The following is a 21897-nucleotide window of genomic DNA, read 5'->3' as shown; positions in this document are numbered from 1 at the left end:
ATCTTTTACACTTAATATAATTTATGTATTATTCAAAATAATTGTAAACTATTATTTAGAAAAATGAGTAATGTAACAAAATAAATGTGTACATTTTACAATATTAATTTGCATACAGTTGAAATAATTAACATTACTTTTAAATTATATATTCACTTTTTAAAAATCTCCTCACCTTTATCCCTAGAAACCCAGCATCTGTTGCTAGCTAAATTATATATACATTATTTTTACACATTAATACAGCTAAAAATGCAAATTTCTAAAATGTCATAACTAATAAATTATCCATTGGCCATTCACTCACCAGCGACTGAATGAAATCCCAAGTCCAAATATACATTGTGAGCATGGGAAAAGAAAGCAGAGTGATCCCAGGCACAAGAGATCTTTGTAGGCTACAGTTTTTAAATTTGTCCCACTCAAGTCTTTTGGCACCAAAACTCAGATCTCCACTGAGACTATGAATTCAATCTGTCGATTCGAGGAACACTCAGTGGCCACAGCATACCACCTTCCCTCAGTTAGGGATTTCTAAATCTGGAAAAATAACTATGTTGGAAGGTAAACTGATGGCCCTGGTAAACCTGCAGGCTTTAGCCAACCTGCAATCCATCGTGGTCAGACTGAAAGTACATCTAGGACTCGGTCATGCAAACCCCCTCCACTAAAATTTACTGTGTTCTTCTTGTTGTTTTGGGATTTGGATTTGGCTAATCCGTTTCAGAACCTTTGTTACCAACCGAATCGGACACCTTTATGGGTGACCGATTACACTGCAAGGAAACCATTTGGGCTGTCCGAATCGGTTCCGAACGGCATTCGGACAGCCCGAGTTGTTCAGAGCTGAATCGTACAGCTTTATAGACACGTTTTCCGAACGAGCGATTACGATGGCCAATTCGGACAGCCGTTCCAATTCGGTCTGCCCGACACAAAATGGTTTTCGGAATCTGATATTGGGGTCCGTAGGAGGCCACCCATCACCTGTGGCCCTCCTCTTGGGGCCCGTGAGTGTACTCATGGTACACCTCTTTCCAACCATGCACACTATGGCATGTACCATGAGGTGTCCATCACAGGGTGCATGGTTTTTCCACACCACCCCTTTTTGCAATGGGATCCTGTGTTCTCGTTCGAAATACAGGCTCCCACTGAAAAAAATGCAAGTCCGACCGAATGATGTACGGAAGCATCGTAATCGGTCGGACTCGCAGAACCCTAGTCGGTCAGCAACGATTCCGTAACCCATTTGGTCGGCAGAGTTTCCTAACAAGATCATAATTGTCCCCTAAGTCAGAGGCAACTGTGTCTTCGACACATACCTATAGGTTAAGCCAAGGAAGCCTCATTGTACGCTGCTTTTGTTTTCGTAGGCACTGTGCTATATTTAGATTTGTGGAGGCTCATACTCTCACCCTTGTTAATAATTCAGTTTGCATCTGTGTAATATAGCACCATTATCTACATGAGATAAAGTCTGTTGTGAATGAAAGGTGCAATTTATATATTCCTGGGTCTTCCTTGATCCTGTTCTCCACCCCAACTCTGGAGGTTCCTTATGGTAAAGTATAGTTAAAAGTAAAAAAGTTAATTTTACTAAAAGAAATTAATAAAAATATTTGATTTTTAATTATTTGTGTATATTTAATTTTAAATGTGCTTTAAACATAGAACAAAATAAAACTGGCACATCGCTTTTGACTTAATTTTCAATTAAATCGTTAATTAGGTTTATTATATTAAATTAAATGAAAATCATTTTGGTGACATTTAAATTAAAAATAAACTCCCACATTAAGTAAAAAAAGTATTATGCTATGCATTAATAACTGTTAAAAGTGATAGCATTTATTACAAGTACATTGATTATATTTGAATTCAAATGAATCTTTTGTTAATGTTTTAATTTAAAAAAAGGTTGTTAAATTATATCAGAATTAAATAACATGCGTTTTATATATATATTTTCAATCAAGCGATGTTCAAGAAAAAGGGTTTGTTTTTCTAAACCATGTTTGCTCCATGCAATATTCAAGAGTAATTTTGGAAATCAATGCACAAAAAAACACCGAACAGAATTAAACCACCTTTGGCAGAAAGCTAGATCTTTAGTCCAAAAGTGTGCTTTTTGTGATATAGTGCAAATTTGTTCAGTCGTTTTTTAAGACAGTAAGAGCCTCATTGGTGGTCATAGTTGCCTTCGACTGACACTGTTGCGGTATCGGAACCGGCCAACTCGCGTTCGGCGGTTCTGACCGACAGATTACGATGCGACTGAACAGTGTTCAGTCAGATTCCCAGTGTTTCATATGGGAGTTTTTGTTACCCCTGAGAACTGGCCGTAACACAAGCTCCTATGGGAAAATGGGGTGTTTGCTGAAAACCCTGCACCCTGTGGTCGGCACCCCTCAGTGTCTGCCACACAGTACAGGGTTTTACAGGGGATCTCATAGGTACCCCCTCGGCCATCAACCGTAGGCCGCGGGGCAAATGGGAACCTGCCAGGTGCCCCCAAAGTCACTTTCTGGCAGCCTTTCCGTGTTGCACCGGCCGAGTCATAAAGACTGTTGGAAATTGACATGGTAATCATGTGGGTGGAAACGCTGTCCATAGGGGTGTACGATGCGCTTCTGACAGACACAGATACTCCAAAAGCCAGTCAGAATAGCCATGTGGTTTACGCTCCGACCACGAACATCATAATTGGTTGTCTGTATGTAAACCGACCGAGTCAGTGGGAAGGGTTCCGATGCGTTCAAGCAAACTCCGACTGTTGGGAGGATGCTGTCAGCCTGATATAGTAATCGGCCCCTTAGCTTCAAAATAAATTGATGCCTGAGGGGTAATTCCCTCAAGAGTACTATTCTACTGCAGTAGCGCAAATTTAAAAAAGAAAACATTTTTATTGACCAATAGGCCTTTTTTTCCCTGTCAGCTCCTTCAGTATTGCAGGACCAACACCAGTCCCATGATGCCCAGCAATCTGATTGACTGGTTGCAACACCAACAAAAATTAGGGGACATATTAAGATTCAGAGACTCAGTTCCGTGTCCTGATTTTTAAAGAAAAGAAGATACGAAGGGGCATGCTAGGTATAATCTGACTCCTTGTCCTTGTGTGGGGGGGGTTCCTAGAGGGATCCTAGCAGAGCTAAAATAAAAGAAAATATCACTAACATCCCACAGAGGGGTCTCTGGTAAGGACTCTTGTTATCCCACTGAAGTACCACAGGGTATCGTGGAACTGTGCAAGTGTTAGAAAGTGGAGATTGTATTGTCCTGTAGTACCTTGGAGTTGCAAAGTTACCACCAGAGTACTGTAGTACTACAAAAAAAAACTGAACACTTGAGACATGTGTTCGTGGGGGGTTGGTTGGTGGACCATGGGGTGTTTTATACCAAAAAGAACAACTGATGGACAGAAGGCAGAACACTGTCATACATTCTCCCCAGTACAGAGATCTGGGCCGAAATCCATCATGTTTTTGCTCACCATGCCATTTCAGTTTGGACCCAGCCATATGCAAATCAGTCTTGATCCTGTGCCCCATGGGAAAAGTCCAGCCCGAACTGCCAGGCCAGGTCCTCCCTGGACTGGAAAAAAGCATCCTAGGCAATTTAGAATAATAGTCTGGTTAAGGTCCACTGTGTCCCTATTCCATATTGAGTGCCAGAGCATGATTGGGGCTACTCTCACCATGTCACACACATAGGGCATATCCAGCTCTAAGTGAGTGACATGGTTTGAAAAGGAAAGATGGAGCAAGGCGATCCTCTTGAAAAACCCATTCTCCAGCTTCTGTAAGGAGTCTGTTGGTGCTGTGCCCCAGACCTCTGCCCCATAGGTCGCTGCCAAGATTGTTTCAGCATTATAGACATTTTATTATCGTTGTTAGTGGTTTGAGCCTAGTTTTTTTATAAAACCAGAGACTGCTGCTATAGTATGCTCCATTGTTTGGGCCCTACTACCCACCATGTGTGACTAGGTTTGTCTGGTGTCAAAAATAACCACTAGGTATGAGAAGGTCTCCACAACAGCTAGTTTACGAGTTCCAATATGGAACAACGCAATGTTTTTTTGGAGGGGGTAGTCCTGACACTAAGATAAAGGTTTTGACCTTAAGATTCAAAGATGACATAAAGCTCACATAGGTGTCAATTAGGCGTTGCAATGATACACCTGTCCTTGCTATAAGGACGGTGTCATTCGCATAGGCCAGTATTGGTAATGGACCTGAAGAAAATTGTGGAACATCAAGCGTGCACTTTTTCAGGGCTCCTTCCACTCCATTTGTATAGAGAGAGAATAAAAAAGGAGCAAGGATGCAGTCTTGCCTGACTCCTCTCATGATCCAAAATGATCTGGTGCATTTCCCGTCCCTTCCATAGCAGACTGAGGTTGTCGCCTGTGAATACATTTGCTGTATAGGAATAATCAGCCTTGAATCTATGCCCATCGCTGCCATGATTGTTCCAGAGTTTGGAATGCACTACGCAGTCGAAAGCCACTGAAAGGTTCATAAAGGCCATGAATATATTCCCTTTCTTTGCTCTTGTATATTTGGAGATGATCAAACTTAAATTTAGGCATTGGTCAATTGTTCCTCTGCCCTTCTGGAATCCCTATTTGGAAGGCATTAAGTAAGTAATCCAATGGAATTCAGAAGTGAAATAGGGCGACTATGGAGTAGCTCCAGGCGTATAATGGTTGGAATAAGCCAGGAGCTCCATCATTCCAATGTTTGTCTTCATGTTTCTCCATTTTAATTTAAGTCACAGACTGTACTTTTATAGATACTGCAGCCAAAAATGACGCAAAACTATTGCAAATGTACCCCACCTCAGCCCTGAAGTAAGTCCAGCACCAAGCATGGCCAACCGCTGATACTGCAAACCCCTCCCATAATGAATAACGGAGGGAGAGACTTAAAATAGAACCCCAAAGGAAATAATGTTAAAATAAATTATTTTATTTTGATGTTTTATTAATACAAATAAATGTCAATTAATTTTAAACAAAGGTATATATAAATGTAAAAACAAAATAATTGAATCAAGTTAAATTAATTTTATATCTAACATTTGGTAAATTTTTATTTCATGATTATAAAATAAACATTTTACTTTAGGTGGGTATTTTTAAAATAAATCTATATTTATTTTTAGTTCAAATTCAAAATAAATAATCTTCTAGCAATTTTTGATCTAAGTTTAAAATAAATAAAATGTACAGTACAATCGACCTTCTTCCAGTAACGCATGAAAAGTTACTAGTAGCAACTTCACACTTGTAACTGAATCTTAAGCACCTGAATTTAAGGATGGACACAAGTAAATCTATACTTAGAGGCCTATTACAATGTCGGGCCATCGGACATCTCATCGGTGGCGCTCCGCCCGATTTCTGCTGCTGTGGTCGGACCACTGCATTACAATGTGTGCGGTCAGGGGAAGCAGGCAGAGGAACCAACCAACACTTTCCTACGGACTCAAGGTGCCTGTCCGACAGTTGGATGGACCAGAAACCCTACATTAGGGATGGTGCCTGCTCAGACACTGCCGCTGGGATTACAATGTTCCTTTCCTTCTGCCTTTCTATGGTGGTCTGACCGCCATAGAAAGGCAAACAGAAAGGGACTTTGGGGGCCCCTAGCAGGGCACCCATCCCCCTGGGCCTTCCCTATGGACCTGTTGGGCACCTGTGGTGCCCCCTGAAACATCCATGCATCATGTGGCAAGAACCACAAGGTTCCTGCCACACGGTGCATGTATGTTTTAAAAGTGCATTTTTCCTATTGCTGTTTGTACTGTGGCCCACAACACAAGCCGTAATAAGAAAGATTCACTTTCTGACCCCCATGAAGGCAGTCGCATCATAATTAGGGAAGCGGGTCCTCTGACTGCTTGTCGGGCGGTCCCGTTTCCAAAACTATGTCATTTGGATGCTTGTCCTACCGGCATCGCAATGAGGTTCTTTGTATTAAATGTCCACTCAGAAATGGTGAATAGTCTAAAGTGGGGGAGAGGAGTTGGCCTAACTACTAGGACGCTCGACCTCGGACCTGGGGAACTGGGTTTGATTCTCGGTAATGACGCTGAACATCCTGTGATTCTGGGCAAATAACTTAATCTCCCCGTGCCTAACAAAATATGAATGTGTGTCCTCATGTAACGAAACTGGTGCTATGTAAACGCTCTGATACCTGATTGGATTCGGGTCAAGTTCGCGCTATATAAAACTCTGCAAATAAATAAAAAAAATTAAAATATACAACAAAGTGTGTGAGCAACTCTCCAACTGTAGTTCTACATACATGTAAGTTCACATTTGTGAATATGGCCTGTGCTTCCATTGAAATGGTATTTTTTGATTTGCCTATAATTGGCATATGTGCACAAAACTCAGTAAACTAACTTGTAGTGTAGTTCCTATATTCCTGATAGGCTCAGCGCATTGAAATAATATACCCTATAGTTTTGACATAGGACTGAGGTCAGTATGTCTCTATCGAGTACATTAAACTTAATTACTTCTGTGTGCCAGCTAACTCAGAGGTCACTAGATACTTCTCAAATAAACAAGAAGGAATTCGTTTCTGACAACCGCATAAACATGATACTTTGTTTCCCTTAGAATCGGAAATAATCGATAATAGTTTCACTCAGTCAATCGTGCATGCTTTGTTTCTACAGAGTTACACAGAAATGGATAAATGGGCGTTTCAATAAAAGGGGTTTATTAAACAGTCTTATTTCTCGTGCAAGAGATATGAACTGCTACAATCGTAAGACAGAATGCGAAGTATTATACGTACAGTGTTATCAGTAAGATAAAATAATATTGCAATAGCATGGTTTAGCTATGACAGATATTCATAAAAATACATACATAAATAACACAGGCTAAAATGTTAATACTCATCTGATGCTTCTAGCTAGTTCTACCCCAGTGTACCTAACCTAAGTGTAGTACGAGGTAAGAAGTAGGTGCTGTTTGTCTATAGTCTAGTTTAGCTATAGTTGCCAAGATTTGCCAAAAGTCCCTCTAGGTTCTAGTCCGCTCCATACCATAGAATGAGTGAGGTTGGAATCTCTTTCCGATTCTCGATCTCTAACACCCCGCAAGGGGAGTCAGAAACACTGTAGCTGGATTCTCTGCGAGGAGGATGACAGATTCTGGTCAGTGCGTCAGGCGGGGACTTGACTTCCTTCCGGACTTGCCGTGGCGAGCCTCGTCATGCAAGTAGGCAGCCGAACGGGGGTTTGCCATGGTAAGTGAATGTATATTTATACCTTGAAGGTTTTTAGGAATGCCAGTATTGACGTAAAAGTCGGGCAGAAGAACGTCATGAATTAACCCCTAGGGAATAGATGTTCATGTATAATAAATGAGTTCTTGGAGAAATCAATATCCAAGCAAGGGGAAGTCCTAAAGGCTTAAGAGTTTGGTTTTCCAAGAACTCGTTGTGATGTAGATTTATGGATGTAGGTGGCCATGCCTGTATTTGGTTAGCACGGATAAGGCCTAAATAAGGGTAGGATTTTTAAGCCTAAATATGGGCAATGCGAATTGTGCCTTTATAAGGACATAAATAGGGAAACCTATATATGGTATCTAAATCGACACACAACAACCTAATCAGTCATCTAAGCTTCTGCTACCTGGTTTTGTGAAAATTCCTGATTGTGAAAAGTTAAAGGGGGGGGGGGTGAAAGATTGCATCAGATCCTTGCTTTCTTTGACAAAGCACCTTGAAGTTTAATTAATCATTATGTTGGACTTCAACACTCACAATGCAACAGTAGTAGCAATTCATTTTAAATTATTTATTTTCTGTCTAATCTTTGCTCAGGGGAATTTGTCCAGTTATAGAAATTTAAAAGCATTACATTGAAATCATATGGATTTGCTGTAAATGGATCATCTCCATTGAAAATGATTTTGAATTAAGAGGGAAAATCCACAATGATCACAAAGATGGTGGCATTTTGTAAAGAATCTGAAGGGCAGAGGTAGTGATCTATACAAGGGAATGACAGTGGACACAACATGCTAAATATCTTTCCTTACCTCACTGCATCTGCCAAATGGTTCCAATAATGGTACTTTTTATCAGAGAAGTACATCATCATGGAAATAAAGGACTTTGGGCTGGACTTTGTCAGATAGGTATCGGTCAGTGCTGTGTTCTTGTAACATGCTAAAGTGATAAAATGGGAACAAATCAGTGAATAACATTGGCATCCATGGACCGCTTCACTATAACAAACACAAATATAACAGTATAACAAATACCAAAAGGCAAAATTATTTTAAAGTATGCTGTTGAGTTGAAGTGGTAATTACAGAAAAGAAGAAACACTGACAAGCGACCTTGTAGCTTTTGCTAGATTGAGCCAAATGTTGTCAATGGCAAGACTGGTGCATTTTGTAATGATCAAGACAATATAAAATAAGTGAATGAAATACAGGATAGAGTACAGGAATACAGGAATTCAGGAAGGATCGGTACATTATAACTTATTTATTCTGACAAAAAAAAGTCATTACTATAGACATAAATTAGCGTCTAAATGTTACAACCATTGCCAGCTCACTGTAGGAATCGGATATCCTGACATTGTTTCTTTTAGACATGCTGTGGCCGATTACGATGCTGGTTGGAAGCTCGTCCCACCGACTAGCTTTGTAGTGGAATCAGGACTGCCCAACAAGGAGTCGGAGGTCCCACTTCCCAGATTATGATCTGACCGCTGTGTTGGTGGTCGAATCCTGTGTTTTTTACATTGCGGCTTGTGCTGCCGCTCGCAACACAAGCAGCAATAAAAAAAATGCTGAGTTGGGGAATCTCTGCATCGTGTGGCATACATCATGTGGTGCCTGCCTAATGTTGCAGGGATGTTTAGGGGGGCACCACAGGTGCCCCTCAGGCCCAACAGCAAAGGGCCAGGTATGGAAGTGGCCCTGCTAGGGGCCCCCAAAGTCACTTTCCATCTGCCTTTCCAGTTGGACCGCCATTAAAGGGCAGCCTGAAAGCGACATTTTAATCCTGACGTCGGAGCCATGGCTGGCTCCGCTGCCATTTGAGGATTACATTTCCAATCCACGCCCGCAGCTCTGTGAGCCCATCAGGAGCGGAGCGGAATTTCCCTGTCGGTTTCCCTCCAAATGCCAGTATCGTAATACAGCAGTCAGAAACCTCTGATGTCGGACAGAAAGCCTCTGATGAGCTGTCGGATGGCGTTACGCCAGACATCATAATGAGTTTAATAACATCTTTTTTAAGGGAAGTCTTTTCCCTTCTAAACTTCTCAAGTGGGGTCCCCAAAAATGCTTTTAGGAGGAGACAGAACAGGGCATGTATAGTAGTGATGGTGACGCTGTAACATATAATGGGCACACATACATACACTACATGTTTGGGTCCTTTTTGAATTCACATAATGCTGTAGCATAAAAAAACAAGATTTCATAGTGAAGTGTGAAATTTGTAAGATCGTTTTCAGTTCCCTGTGAAATATGGATTTCTTTAACATAATAAGATCCCACCCAACCACTCTGCAGAGCTTTACATTTGTGAATGTTACTAGGAAATTATGTGTCAAAGTTGTCAAAATTATGCAGCAAAAAATCTGGGTGTTTGGACAAAACATCAAAGAAAAAAATATTGTGTGGACAAAATATTATGTGAAGAATATGGAGGACAAAATATTTTGACTGTATGTTTCTATAGGAAAGCATAGTTCCACTATGCTTAACTCCATATATATATACCATGACAATATATATATATATATATATATATATATATATATTCACTTAAAAAACCATAGGTTTCACACATGTTATAGTTAGCTGGGCATTTCACTCGTGAAAAACCAATGAAATTCCCCCGCTATAGTTAGTGCAGGCAACTATAACTCACGCGACCGCAATCCTCTGCTGATGACGTCAGATATTACATCACTGTATTTAGACACTTATTTACCCATGTCTTCTTCCATTAATTTTTAGCTATACATATATTACAAATATTTTTTTTTCAGAAAAACACATATGTCATCAGTGATGTAATATCTGACGTCATCAGCAGTCATCATCACGGTGCGCTTCGTGCACCGTGCGCGCACTGTGGGTGCTCGGTGCGCTTCGCGCACCGAGCACCCACGTTACGTAGTTCGCGCGCCCATAGATATATATATTGATTTAAATGCTATTTTCTCAGGAAATACTGAACAGATTTACACGAGACCTTCAAAAGGCACATCCCTGACCTGAGGGCTACCTCTCTGCCAAATTTCAAGTAATTCTGTTCAGCCGTTCGGGCTGTAGCTGCGACTAAAGTCCCTATGGAAAAATCCATGGGGAAAATGCGTTTTGGGACCCCCCCTTTTTCTCGGCCCCCGCTTGACGAATCACCCCGAGACTTTCAGCGTAGGAGCGGAGCGGAGCACCCCATTAGTTTTGAAAATTTCGCGAGGATTCGTCAATCGGCGCCAAAGTTATTCAAAATAGAATTTTGAGATTTCCTATGGAAACTCGGTCCTAACTATAACTATCTACTGGCGACCGCCAGTAGATAATATATATATATATATATATATATATATATATATATATATATATATTCACTTAAAAAACCATAGGTTTCACACATGTTATAGTTAGCTGTACATTTCACTCGTAAAAAAACAATGAAATTCCACGTTATAGTTAGATCAGGTAACTATACTATAACGGTCTACTGGCGACCGCCAGTAGATAATATATACATATATATATATATTCAGGGTATATATATATATATTACCTACTGGCAGTCGCCAGTAGGTAGTTATAGTGAGGACCTATTTTCCATAGGCAATCCGCAACATTCTATTTGGAATAACGTTGGTGCCAGTTGACGAATCTTCGGGAAATTTTCCAAACTTTTGGCCAGCTCCGGTCCACTCCTATCCTGAAAATTTCACGGTGATTCGTCAAGCGGGGGCTGAGAAAAAAGGGGTGTCCCAAAACGCGTTTTCCCCATGCATTTTCCCATAGGACCTGTTGACGCAGCTACACCCCGAACTGCTGAATGGAATTACACCAAATTTGGCAAAGAGATAGTCCTCAGTTCATACTTGTGCCTTTTGCTTAAATGGTGTAAATCCGTTCAGTAGTTCCTGAGAAAATTAGAGTTAAAAAGATAGATATATCTGGGCGGAGCCTAACCACACATCTCATCGTGAGATCTGATTGGCTGTCAGTACTTCATCCAAGAAGTGTTGGCAGCCATCTTGGGACCAATATACATGATAGCACCTCATTAAAAAGCATTGCAGTTAATAGAAGGTTTTAAGACTTTAGTTACATTCTAAATCATTTGTTGATGGTACCATACTCATTTTAGGCATTGTGGTGTGTTCTAAGGTGATTTTACCATGTGAAAAAGCCTTCTGCTGTGATATCATGAATAATGTTTGAGAGAAAACTATTTTCTCATGCTTTTCCCACAGAGGTTTGGAAGGTGATCTATAAGCTAAACTGAGAGCATATTTTCTGTAAATTCACATTATCTTTCTCAGTCATGTGAGAATGAAGTCTGACATTCTCAGTAAAACATGTACATCCAACAAGGGCAGAGACTGTCAGTTGATTCCTTTGTGTTCTACTGCAGCTTCCCAGAGTGTTCTAAAGAACAACTAGAGCGCTAACAGTCCTACTTATGACAAACGTATTGCACACCTGACGCCATCTTGATTGGAATAAAGTGGTAACTCTTAAAACATTTAATTTAAAAAGGAACAAAATGAGGGGGTTTATTTTGCCATAGAAAGTATGATTAGTGCTGCAGAAAGAAAAATTAGGGCACATTTTGAGTGACTTCTCAAATCCTCTTCTATTTCATTAAAGAATTCTGACATGCAGACTGAAACATGCACTTTCAATACCAGCAGCACACTTCCCTGGTGAGCAGTAGCTTTACTACAGTGATCTAATGAGCAACTAGAGTGCTAACATTCAGAATTTATGGCAAATGTGTGACACATCTGAATGCCTTCTTGATGGAACCAAAGTAAAATACTGAAAGTATTTCCTACTGAGGAGACTGCAGTAAATGAGGAAATTAGGAAACTTCATAACAAATAAATCTCCCAAGATGGCCACCAGAGACAAAAGAGCCCAAATGTAGCCCAAATATCACACAGATGTAGCCCAAGTATAGCCCAATCACAGAATGTCCCAGAGTGTTCTTAAGGACAACCAGAGCGCTTACTGTCTTACTTATGACAAAAGTATGGCAAACCTGAAGCCATCTTGATTGGAATAAACTGGTAACACTTAAAACATTTAATTTAAATAGGAACACAATGAGGGGGTTCATTTTGCCATAGAAATTATGATTAGTGCTGAAGAAAGAAAAATTAGGGCACATTTTGAGTGACTTCTCAAATCCTCTTCTATTTCATTAAAAAATTCTGATATGCAGACTGAAACATGCACTTTTAATACCAGCAGCAGACTTCCGTGGTGAGCAGTAGCTTTACTACAGTGATCTAAGGAGCAACTAGAGTGCTAACATTCAGAATTTATGGCAAATGTGTGACATATCTGAATACCTTCTTGATGGAATCAAAGTACAAAACTGAAAGCATTTCCTACTGAGGAGACTGCAGTAAATGAGGAAATTAGGAAACTTCATAACAAATAAATCTCCCAAGATAGCCACCAGAGACAAAAGAGCCCAAATGCAGCGCAAATGTCACCCAGATGTAGCCCACATGTAGCCCAATGAGAGAAGTGTGCAAAACACCTTTTTTTGTGTATTTGCAGTTTTATATAGTGCAGACTTGTCAGGTATTGGAGTGCTTTACATGAGCATTGGTTACATCACACAAGATCAAATTAATTTTGGTTGTAGACATGGGGAGATTAAGTGATTTTACCAGAATCACAGAATGTTGATCTGAAGCAGAAACTCTAACCTGGTTCCCCAGTTGCAAAGTCTTCAGCTCTAGAAGCAACACCACATCCTCTCCCCTAAGTGCAACATTTAATCAAGTGGTCAACTGGATAAAAAAACATAAAGATTACAAATAATTTAAAAGTTCATTGTCGCCATTTGAAAACTCAGAAAATATGTTCTCATTTTAGTTTTTTAGAGCACTAACTATAATTTTCATGCAAATAAGACCCTCTCATATATGTAATTTCTAAAGGAAATGCTCTAGGTATTACAGTTTTGATTACATCAAGATGACGCCAGGCGTTCCACACTTTTGTAATAAATATAGAATGTTAGCAATCGAGTTGTTCATTGGGATACTGTTGAGAGGCAGAGGCCAGGGGCACAGACTCTGAAAATTGAAGGCAGGTAGGAGAGTGCAGAGGCAACAATTTGACCACACTGGGCAGGCAGGAAGGGCAGTGGCAGCACAACAGACTATGGAGGGCAGTGGAAAGGGGGGCAGGGGCAACAAACCAACAATGCAGGACTGGCAAGAGAGGCTGTGGCAATATAATAGACCATTGTGGGCAGAAGAAAGAGGCAGTGGTAGTACAACCATACATGCCAACAGACCCGTTTCAGCCAGGAAACGTCCAAAGTTTTTAAGCTCAAATGGGCATTATTTGATCTGTCTCCTGTCTACAATCTCCTCTTTTTCAATGTAACTCAAAGGGGAAAATCAATACCCCAGTTATTTTTCAAAATCTCCCTCTTACCAAGTTCAAAATGTTCGCAAGTATGGTACATTGGATCATGGTAGGCAGGAGGAATTGGGGTAGGGACATGGACTCGGATAACAGAGGACAGGAGGGACATGGAGAGGTGCACCAAACTGACCCTACAGAGCAGGCATCAGGGTTTGCAGCAGCACAATACACCACACAGGGCATGCGGGACGGAAGTGCAGCACAACAATCGATAGAAAGCAATCTGGAGGGGACAGGACCATGCACATGGACAACAGAGAACAGAGGGGAAGGAGGCAATGGTAGCTAGCTGACCATAATGGACAGACAGGAGAGAAAGCTGCAGCATAACAGACCATAAAGGGCAGGAGGGACGGATCAGGGGCATTACAATGGAACAGACAAGCCAGGAGGGAGGGAATAGGGGTCTGCACATGGAAACAGAGGGCTGGGGGTAAGGAGGCAGGGCAGGAGGAGCAAGATGACCATGGAGGTCAGGCAGGATGGGCACTAGAAACAAGACACACCATGGAGAGCAACAGTGAGACTATGATGGCATACACACAGAGCATGGAGGGAAGGTGGGAGGGGGTCAGGGGCAGCTAGCTGACCACACAGGGAAGGTGGGAGGGGCCATGGCAGCACAGAAGACCATGCATGGCAAGCGGGAGGGTTAGTGGCAGCACAATGGCTATGATGGGCAAGAAGGAGGGTGCAGGGGCATGCACAAAGGACCATGGAGGATAGAAGGTAGGGTCAGGACCTGGGCACAGACAAGAGAGTTCAGGGGAAGGGGCCTCACAACAGACCGCACGGGGTAGGCTGGAGGAGCAGTTGCAGCACAACAGACCAGGGAGGGCAGAAGGGTGTGGCAGTAAAATGGACCATGGAGGAAAGGAGGAAGGGGATAGGGGCATGGCATGTGGACAGGCAGGGTGGAGGCGGCAGGGACAGGTTACAGTCATCTGACAATGCTAGGCAGGTGGGAGGGGAGTGGCAGCTCAACAGAACACTCAGTGTAGATAGGAGTGTCAGGTCCATGGAACATGGTGGGCAAAAAGGATGGAGCAGGGGCATGCACAAAGACATCGGAGGGCAGGGGGAAGGAGAATAGGGGCAGCAAGCTAAGCACAGAGGCTAAGCAGGAGGTCAATGATGGGCCATAGAATTGAGCAATGGAGGGCAGGAGGAGTGAACTGGTTCATCATGCTAAATAGAGGGCAGTGGCAGCATATCAGACCATGCATGGCAGGAGGGAGGACGCTAGTCCATGGATTCTGACAACAGAGGATAGGGAGGAGGTGGATGGGGCAGCAAGCTAACTGTTCAGAGAAGGTGGCTATTAGGAACTTTATTGTTTTTAAAATGTGTGTCTGCGCGAACTACTTAAAATATGAACAAGTATGCAGCATAATCTCACTTTTATTCAGAAAGAAGAGGACGTTTGTGACTGTGACTCCGGGCTCACTTGGCAGAAACACCCTCTGACCCTCCACCCCCCATCGCAAAATATAATGCCCGTGAAAAGGGTAGGTGGATGCAGTGTTATATCCTGAGAGCACGATTGAAAATGAAAACTAGATATAGTATATGGTATAAACTATGCACCAAAAAGTGTGATATAAGATGAACCGGGCGTGAAATATAATATGCAATACATTGTGCGCAATGACAGATTCATTAGAGAGCGCGAGATAGCACAGGCACTAGCGCGTGCTATGCGATATGCGCCTTGGAGTGTAATATGCACAGGGCAGTGTTGTGTAACCTAACTAATGATTCAAAAGTTGGTCGCACTCTGCTGGTCACACCAGCAAGTTGCCCCAAGGAACTGTGGTAGATGTAGTGGCGACGGCGAGTACGCCTATGCCACGATGTATGAAGAAAAGTATGTGTTGCATTAGCCATCCCTGGACACGTGTTTCGAGGTAGTTGCTTCTCGTCAGCAGGGAGCAGGTCAGTGTAAAGGGGTGCCGCGTGGACTGCCAAAATGTAATTAAAACAGGCAGTCCACTCGGCACCCCTTTACATTGTCCTGCTCCCTGCTGACGAGAGGCAACTACCTCGAAACACGTGTCCAGGGATGGCTAAATGCAACACATACTTTATTCTTTTTACACATCGTGGCATAGGCGTACCTGCCGTCGCCACTACATTCACCACAGTCCTTTGGGGCAACTTGCTGGTGTGATGAGCAGTGTGCGACCAACTTGTGTTCAAATTATTACGGCTCCCGTGAGCTATCGGGCTGACGAGCCCTGGTTCTGCACCTGCGCGCCATGAGAGGTATTTGACCTGTTTTAATTACATTTTGGCAGTCCACTCGGCACCCCTTTACATTGTCCTGCTCCCTGCTGACGAGAGGCAACTACCTCGAAACACGTGTCCAGGGATGGCTAAATGCAACACATACTTTATTCTTTTTACACATCGTGGCATAGGCGTACCTGCCGTCGCCACTACATTCACCACAGTCCTTTGGGGCAACTTGCTGGTGTGATGAGCAGTGTGCGACCAACTTGTGTTCAAATTGTGTAACCTAACTAGTCTCTAAAGTTGTAATATAAAATATGTGCTGGGGAGTGTAACGTTGCATATGCTCTGTGACAAAGATATGTTTTCCAGATTGTAATATGTATGGCATAGCGCTGTGCGTTATAACATAGGCATCGAGGAAGGCACGTTAGATGGGGCAACATAACTCTTGCGAAGGCAAGTGTGGCATGACATATTCACGGGGTGGTGTTACAGTGCACATGGGCTACAGAGTGTCATAGCATACGAACTAGCTGGTGGAATACAACACAGAGGTGTGTGGCACTCGGCGGGCACTGGTGGGTGTAACACAGCATTGGGCTCAGCCAGGAGCACGCTGTGACTCTCAAGTGAGGTTTGTCTCCTTTACAGGGAGTAAAATAAAAAGTATTACACATCCGGCGGTGGATGTGTGTTTTATTAACCGTGAGGGGGGTTTCTTGCATAGTTTGGTCGAATTTTTGTCGAATCTCCTTTGAATGACTTGGTGTGCGTGTGTATTAAATGTGCCCGTCAATAGCTACCCATGTTTGTATAAATAAACGACAAGAGTGTCTACTTGGAGAGTGCCCACCGGCGGGGGCGCCAGGATTAGGCACGGTAGGACGTCAGACATGTCAGAGCATCACTAGCGGTGTAAATACATTCCACGTGGATTCATTGTATGCAAAGTCGCCTTTTAATGAATATCACGCAAATCGTCATGGTGATAGGTACATATGGTTTGTCCAGCATGTCCTAGGTGTTTCTATAAATATATATTTTTTAAAATAATAAAAAACAAAGGCCGGCCCCGGGGGATGGGGTCCCCGGGGCTATAAGTGGCCTGAGGAGGGGGGCAACGCAGCCCCCCTCCTAACGAATAAAAAAAAAAAAAAAAGCCCATGACCCGGGGGTTGGGGTCCCCGGGGCCGATTAAGGCCTTGGGAGGGGGGCCACGTGAACCCCTTCCAAATTTATTTATTTCAACAAAAAAAATTAGGGTGCAGGCCCTGGGGGATGGGGTCCCCAGGGCCAATAAATTAGAAAAAGAAGGGGGGCCACACAGCCCCCCTTCTTAAAAAAATAAAATAAATAAAAGACCAGCATTGCGCCGGAGGCCACGCCCCCTCCTTGCAGCACTCTGCAAACGCGCCCCCTGGCCAGTTGTAAGTTGGGGAATTAATTCCCCTTCAATACTGAGGGTCCCTGAGGGCCAACTAGCCCAACAGGTATCTCCAGTATGCGCCAGGGAGCTGCGTTGCAGACAGGTGTTCTGAGGCCATGCCCCTTTTTACACTTCTATGCAACGCAGCTCTGTGGCGCTTACTGGCGGTACCTAGTGGGCTAGTTTGACCCTAGGGACCCTTAGGATTCAAGGGGACTTAATCTCTCAACTTAGAAAGGCCACAGGGCGCGTTTACACAGTGGTGAAGGGAGGGGACGCGGCCTGAGGTGACGTGTGCAAACACGCCCTGTGGCGCGTTTTACGTTGGGGAAATAATTACCTTTCAATCCTGAGGGACCCTGGGGGCCAACTAGCCCACCAGGTGCTTCCAGTAAGCACCACTGCTCTGCGTTGCGGAGAGGTTGTGCAGGCCGTGCCCCTTTTTACACCTCTCTGCAATGGCGCTTACTGGACGTACCTAGTGGGCAATTTTGCCCCTAGGGACCCTCAGGATTCAAGGGGACTTAAACTCCCAATTTAAAACGGCAACAGGGCGTGTTTACACAGTGGGGAAGGGAGGGGACGGGGCCTGAGGTGACGTGTGCAAACACACCCTATGGTGCGTTTTAAGTTAGGGAAATAATTCCCCTTCAATCCTGAGGGCCCCGGGGGGATAACTAGCCCACCAGGTGCTTCCAGTAAGCGCCACTGAGCTGCGTTGCAGAGAGGTGGTCCAGGCTGTGCCACTTTTTACACCTCTCTGCAACGCAGCTCTGTGGTGCTTACTTGAGGTACCTAGTGGGCTAGTTGGACCCTAGGAACCCTCAGGATTCAAATGAACTTAATCTCCCAACTAAAAACGGCCACAGGGCATGTTTGCACAGTGGTGAAGGGAGGGGACGGGCCTGAGTTAATGTGTGCAAACACGCCCTGTGGCGCGTTTTAAATTGGGGAAATAATTCCCCTTCAATCCTGAGGGACCCTGGGGGCCAACTAGACCACCAGGTGCTTCCAGTAAGCGCCACTGCGCTGCGTTGCAGAGAGGTGATCTAGGCTGTGCCCCTTTTTACATCTCTCTGCAACGCAGGATTCAAGGGGACTTAATCTCCCAACTTACAACGGCCACAGGGCGTGTTTACACAGTGGGGAAGGGAGGGGACGGGGCCTGAGGTGACGTGTGCAAACGCCCTGTGGCGCGTTTTAAGAGGTAGTTTTAACTTTTAATCCCCTGTCCTATTATATACTAGGGACTTACAGAGGAGGTCATTCTAATCACAGGGGGACCCCAATGCATAGTGTTCCCTAGTGTATTTAGGTGTTTTCACTGTATTCTTTTAACATAGCACTGTCTCTAGGACTGGTTAGTCAGACTCAGTTACCACCAATATCCGTCTTAAAAAGTTGAGGGTACAGGATGATTTTGAAACAAGGCTTCTTTCTGCTTTTCTGTTTGTTCTTTCTGCACGTTATCCTTCTTCCTGCACTTTTCTTCGTCTTTGAGGACTTCTGTTGCTTCTTTCTGCATTTCTTTTTTTCTTTCTCTGCGCTTTTTCTTCTTTCTTCACATGTCCTATCTCTGTAGGCATAGTTAGAAATTAGCATTTAAAAAACCTTTGAAATTCACTGAAAAAACCATGGGTTTCAGGCACGTTATAGTTAGGAATTAGCATTTAAAAATCCTTAGAAATTCACTGAAGAAACCATAGGTTTCAGGGGCGTTATAATTAGCTGGACTTTTCACTCAAAACCATTGAAATTCCCCCGTTATAGTTAGTTCAGCTAACTATAACTCACGCGCCCGCAATGCACTGCTGATGACCTCACATATTACATCACTCATGACATGGTCAGTGACATCACTCATGACATCACTGATGACATCTCAAATGACATCACTGGTGACATCACTGATGACATCATCCTTGTGATAGAGTGGCAGACCTCCTCTCCCCCTATTATAACCTTTGATACACACATTCAAAAATAGAAACTAAAATTTTCAAAACAATGGACATACCAATACCAGTTACAACAACCTATTCAGTAATTCTAAGATCCACATACACATCCACTCATTCACCAACAGTCCTATACAGTCACTCATACATGTACTCACTCATCATATGTACTCATAAACCAATACATCCTGTTACACAACGCCACTCATCCATAGAGTTACTCACACACATAGTCACTCATCCTAATAAAGAATCAAACATCCATTTACTTACATACACAGTTATACACACACCACCACACTTACTTCTACAGAAACTTACACATACTTAGTTTTTTAAACAATCACTTATAGAAACACATACTTATTCATACAGGAACTCTTCCAATCTCTCACTCTCACATATACTCACTTATATACACCAATAGTCACATATACTAGTTAAAAACATATGTAGTTACTCATAAAGACACTATTGAGACAGTCATTCACTCACTAACACACCCATGCACACACTCACCCACCCATACAGTCCTGCACACATGCTGTCTTCAACACATACAAATAGTGAGTCACTCATTCATGCACCTATGCACTACGTAATACCCCCCACCGAACCATACAGACACTCAGACACTCATACTGATACTCAAAAAACCAACTAATAATCTATATAAACACTCATGTAGCTACTCACCAACCCATGCAGCCACTTATACACAAAGTGAGAGAATGATACAGAAATTTACATATTTAAACATTACTCACTAAGCCATGTATTCACTAAGATACACTTAATCAGTCGGTTATACAATACATTTTTCAAAAACAAATCAACCATTTAGACACTTATATACCCATTTATTCTTCCATCGACCTTGAGATATACATATATAAAACATATGTAATTTTCAGAAAAACACACATTCACTGGATGATGTTATCAGTGATGTCATTAGTGATGTCATTTGAGATGTCATCAGTGATGTCATCAGTGATGTCACTGACCATGTCATGCCATGTCATGAGTGATGTAATATGTGACGTGATCAGCAGTGCATTGCGGGCGCGCGAGTTATAGTTAGCTGAACTAACTATAATGTGGGAATTTCAATGGTTTTGTACAAGTGAAAAGTCCAGCTAACTCTAACGCCCCTGAAACCTATGGTTTCTTCAGTATTTATATAAATATATATATATATATATATATATATATGTGTGGAGTTGAGAATAGTACATCTATACTGACCTATTTCAAAATATTGTGGTCCCAGATATTTTTGACACGATATTCTTTCCACACATTTCTTTTCACTTTGATATTATATCAGACAACAAAAGGAACGTCATGCAGCACATGCTTTATATTATTCAAATCTGAAACCCCAGAAAAAACATGTAGCATAGCAATTTCATTTAACTGCAAGATAGGTAGAGAGATAGATAGAGCTGTTTTACTGAATTATAAGGGTTTCTTTAACTTCTAAGTGGACACACCTCTATTGTACAAGACCTTCAATTGAATCTCTGTGTCCTTCAGTGGCATGCCAACATTTTTTGCCAGCTTGCTGCCGACCAGATTGCTCCTGATGCACACAGCCATCAGCCATGCACTGCATCTGTTGGACGCAGAACCTTTCCTGTTGCCAGGCTCTGCACCCTCTCCTGTGTCACAAATTTAGCTGAGACAATATTTGGTTAAGATATCTTGCACTGTTTTGAAAACATCAGGTAGGAATATACTTAAACTACGCTTGGTACTTGAGGTCATGAGCAGTGCCTGCCAGGTACGGATCAACCTTTATAGCTACCAAATTTAAGTCTTAATTATTTTTTGCTTTGAAAATATGATATCCCTTTTACAGTGCTTTTCAGGGTTTTGACTACATTTTTCCCATTGGGCATGTTGGAACGTAAAAGAATTCAAAACCAAAGATTCCCTTTTCATAAATGAAATAACAACATTTGTGTATGTAATAACCCGGGACACCTAATAAAAAATGTCTGTGATATGATGTAAACAACACTGTACAAAATGATTAATTAAAGACAATGGTACTAAGAAGACTCAGACAATATCTAGAAGCAAAAACTCAATAAAATCCAGATATATAAATATACAAATATATTGTACTTTCTTTTTTTTAAAAAGATTTTTTTGCGTTGTGATGCGTTTAAAACCTTTTACAATGTCGCACAAATGTAATAAAGTGCAAATGCATCAATTAACAAATCATATAAACATTGTCACATATACATAAACAGCATGATCATAATATGTATAATTCATGTCATTAACAAACAATATACATGCAAAATATTAAAAACTCATAAAGATTTAAAACAACTGTCGACACGGCGTTTCGGTGAATAATAAATCATTTGTCACCTTCTTCAGGACATTTATTATTTATACATCACTATCAATATTGGGCACATGTAGGGCAGAGAGACTGTCACCTAACGTGTAAAGTATGAAGTCATGGATCAGAGCCTGCTGATAGTTTTTTTCAATAAAGGAAATCCCAAGAAAAGGATTGTAGTTAATCCTGGGAAGGTGGTGGATGTTGATCAAAA

The 21897-nt window shown here is 42.2% G+C and overlaps 1 protein-coding gene across 6 annotated transcripts in view; it reads right to left on the bottom strand.

Annotated features, from left to right (window-relative positions):
- Positions 1-21897, bottom strand: part of LOC146830264 (acetylserotonin O-methyltransferase-like) — an 856304-nt gene that overhangs the window by 431087 nt on the left and 403320 nt on the right. For all 6 annotated transcript variants that reach the window (XM_085604463.1, XM_085604461.1, XM_085604465.1 and 3 more), the window contains one exon: positions 8075-8204. In XM_085604463.1, coding sequence (XP_085460589.1) covers positions 8075-8204 — 130 coding nt within the window. The remainder of the gene's footprint in view (positions 1-8074; positions 8205-21897) is intronic.

This window comes from Triturus cristatus, chromosome 5_1 (assembly GCF_964204655.1).
Source record: "Triturus cristatus chromosome 5_1, aTriCri1.1, whole genome shotgun sequence".
Taxonomy (NCBI): domain Eukaryota; kingdom Metazoa; phylum Chordata; class Amphibia; order Caudata; family Salamandridae; genus Triturus; species Triturus cristatus.
The sequence above is the reverse complement of the archived record's forward strand: the minus strand, read 5'-3'. Positions and strand labels throughout refer to the sequence as shown.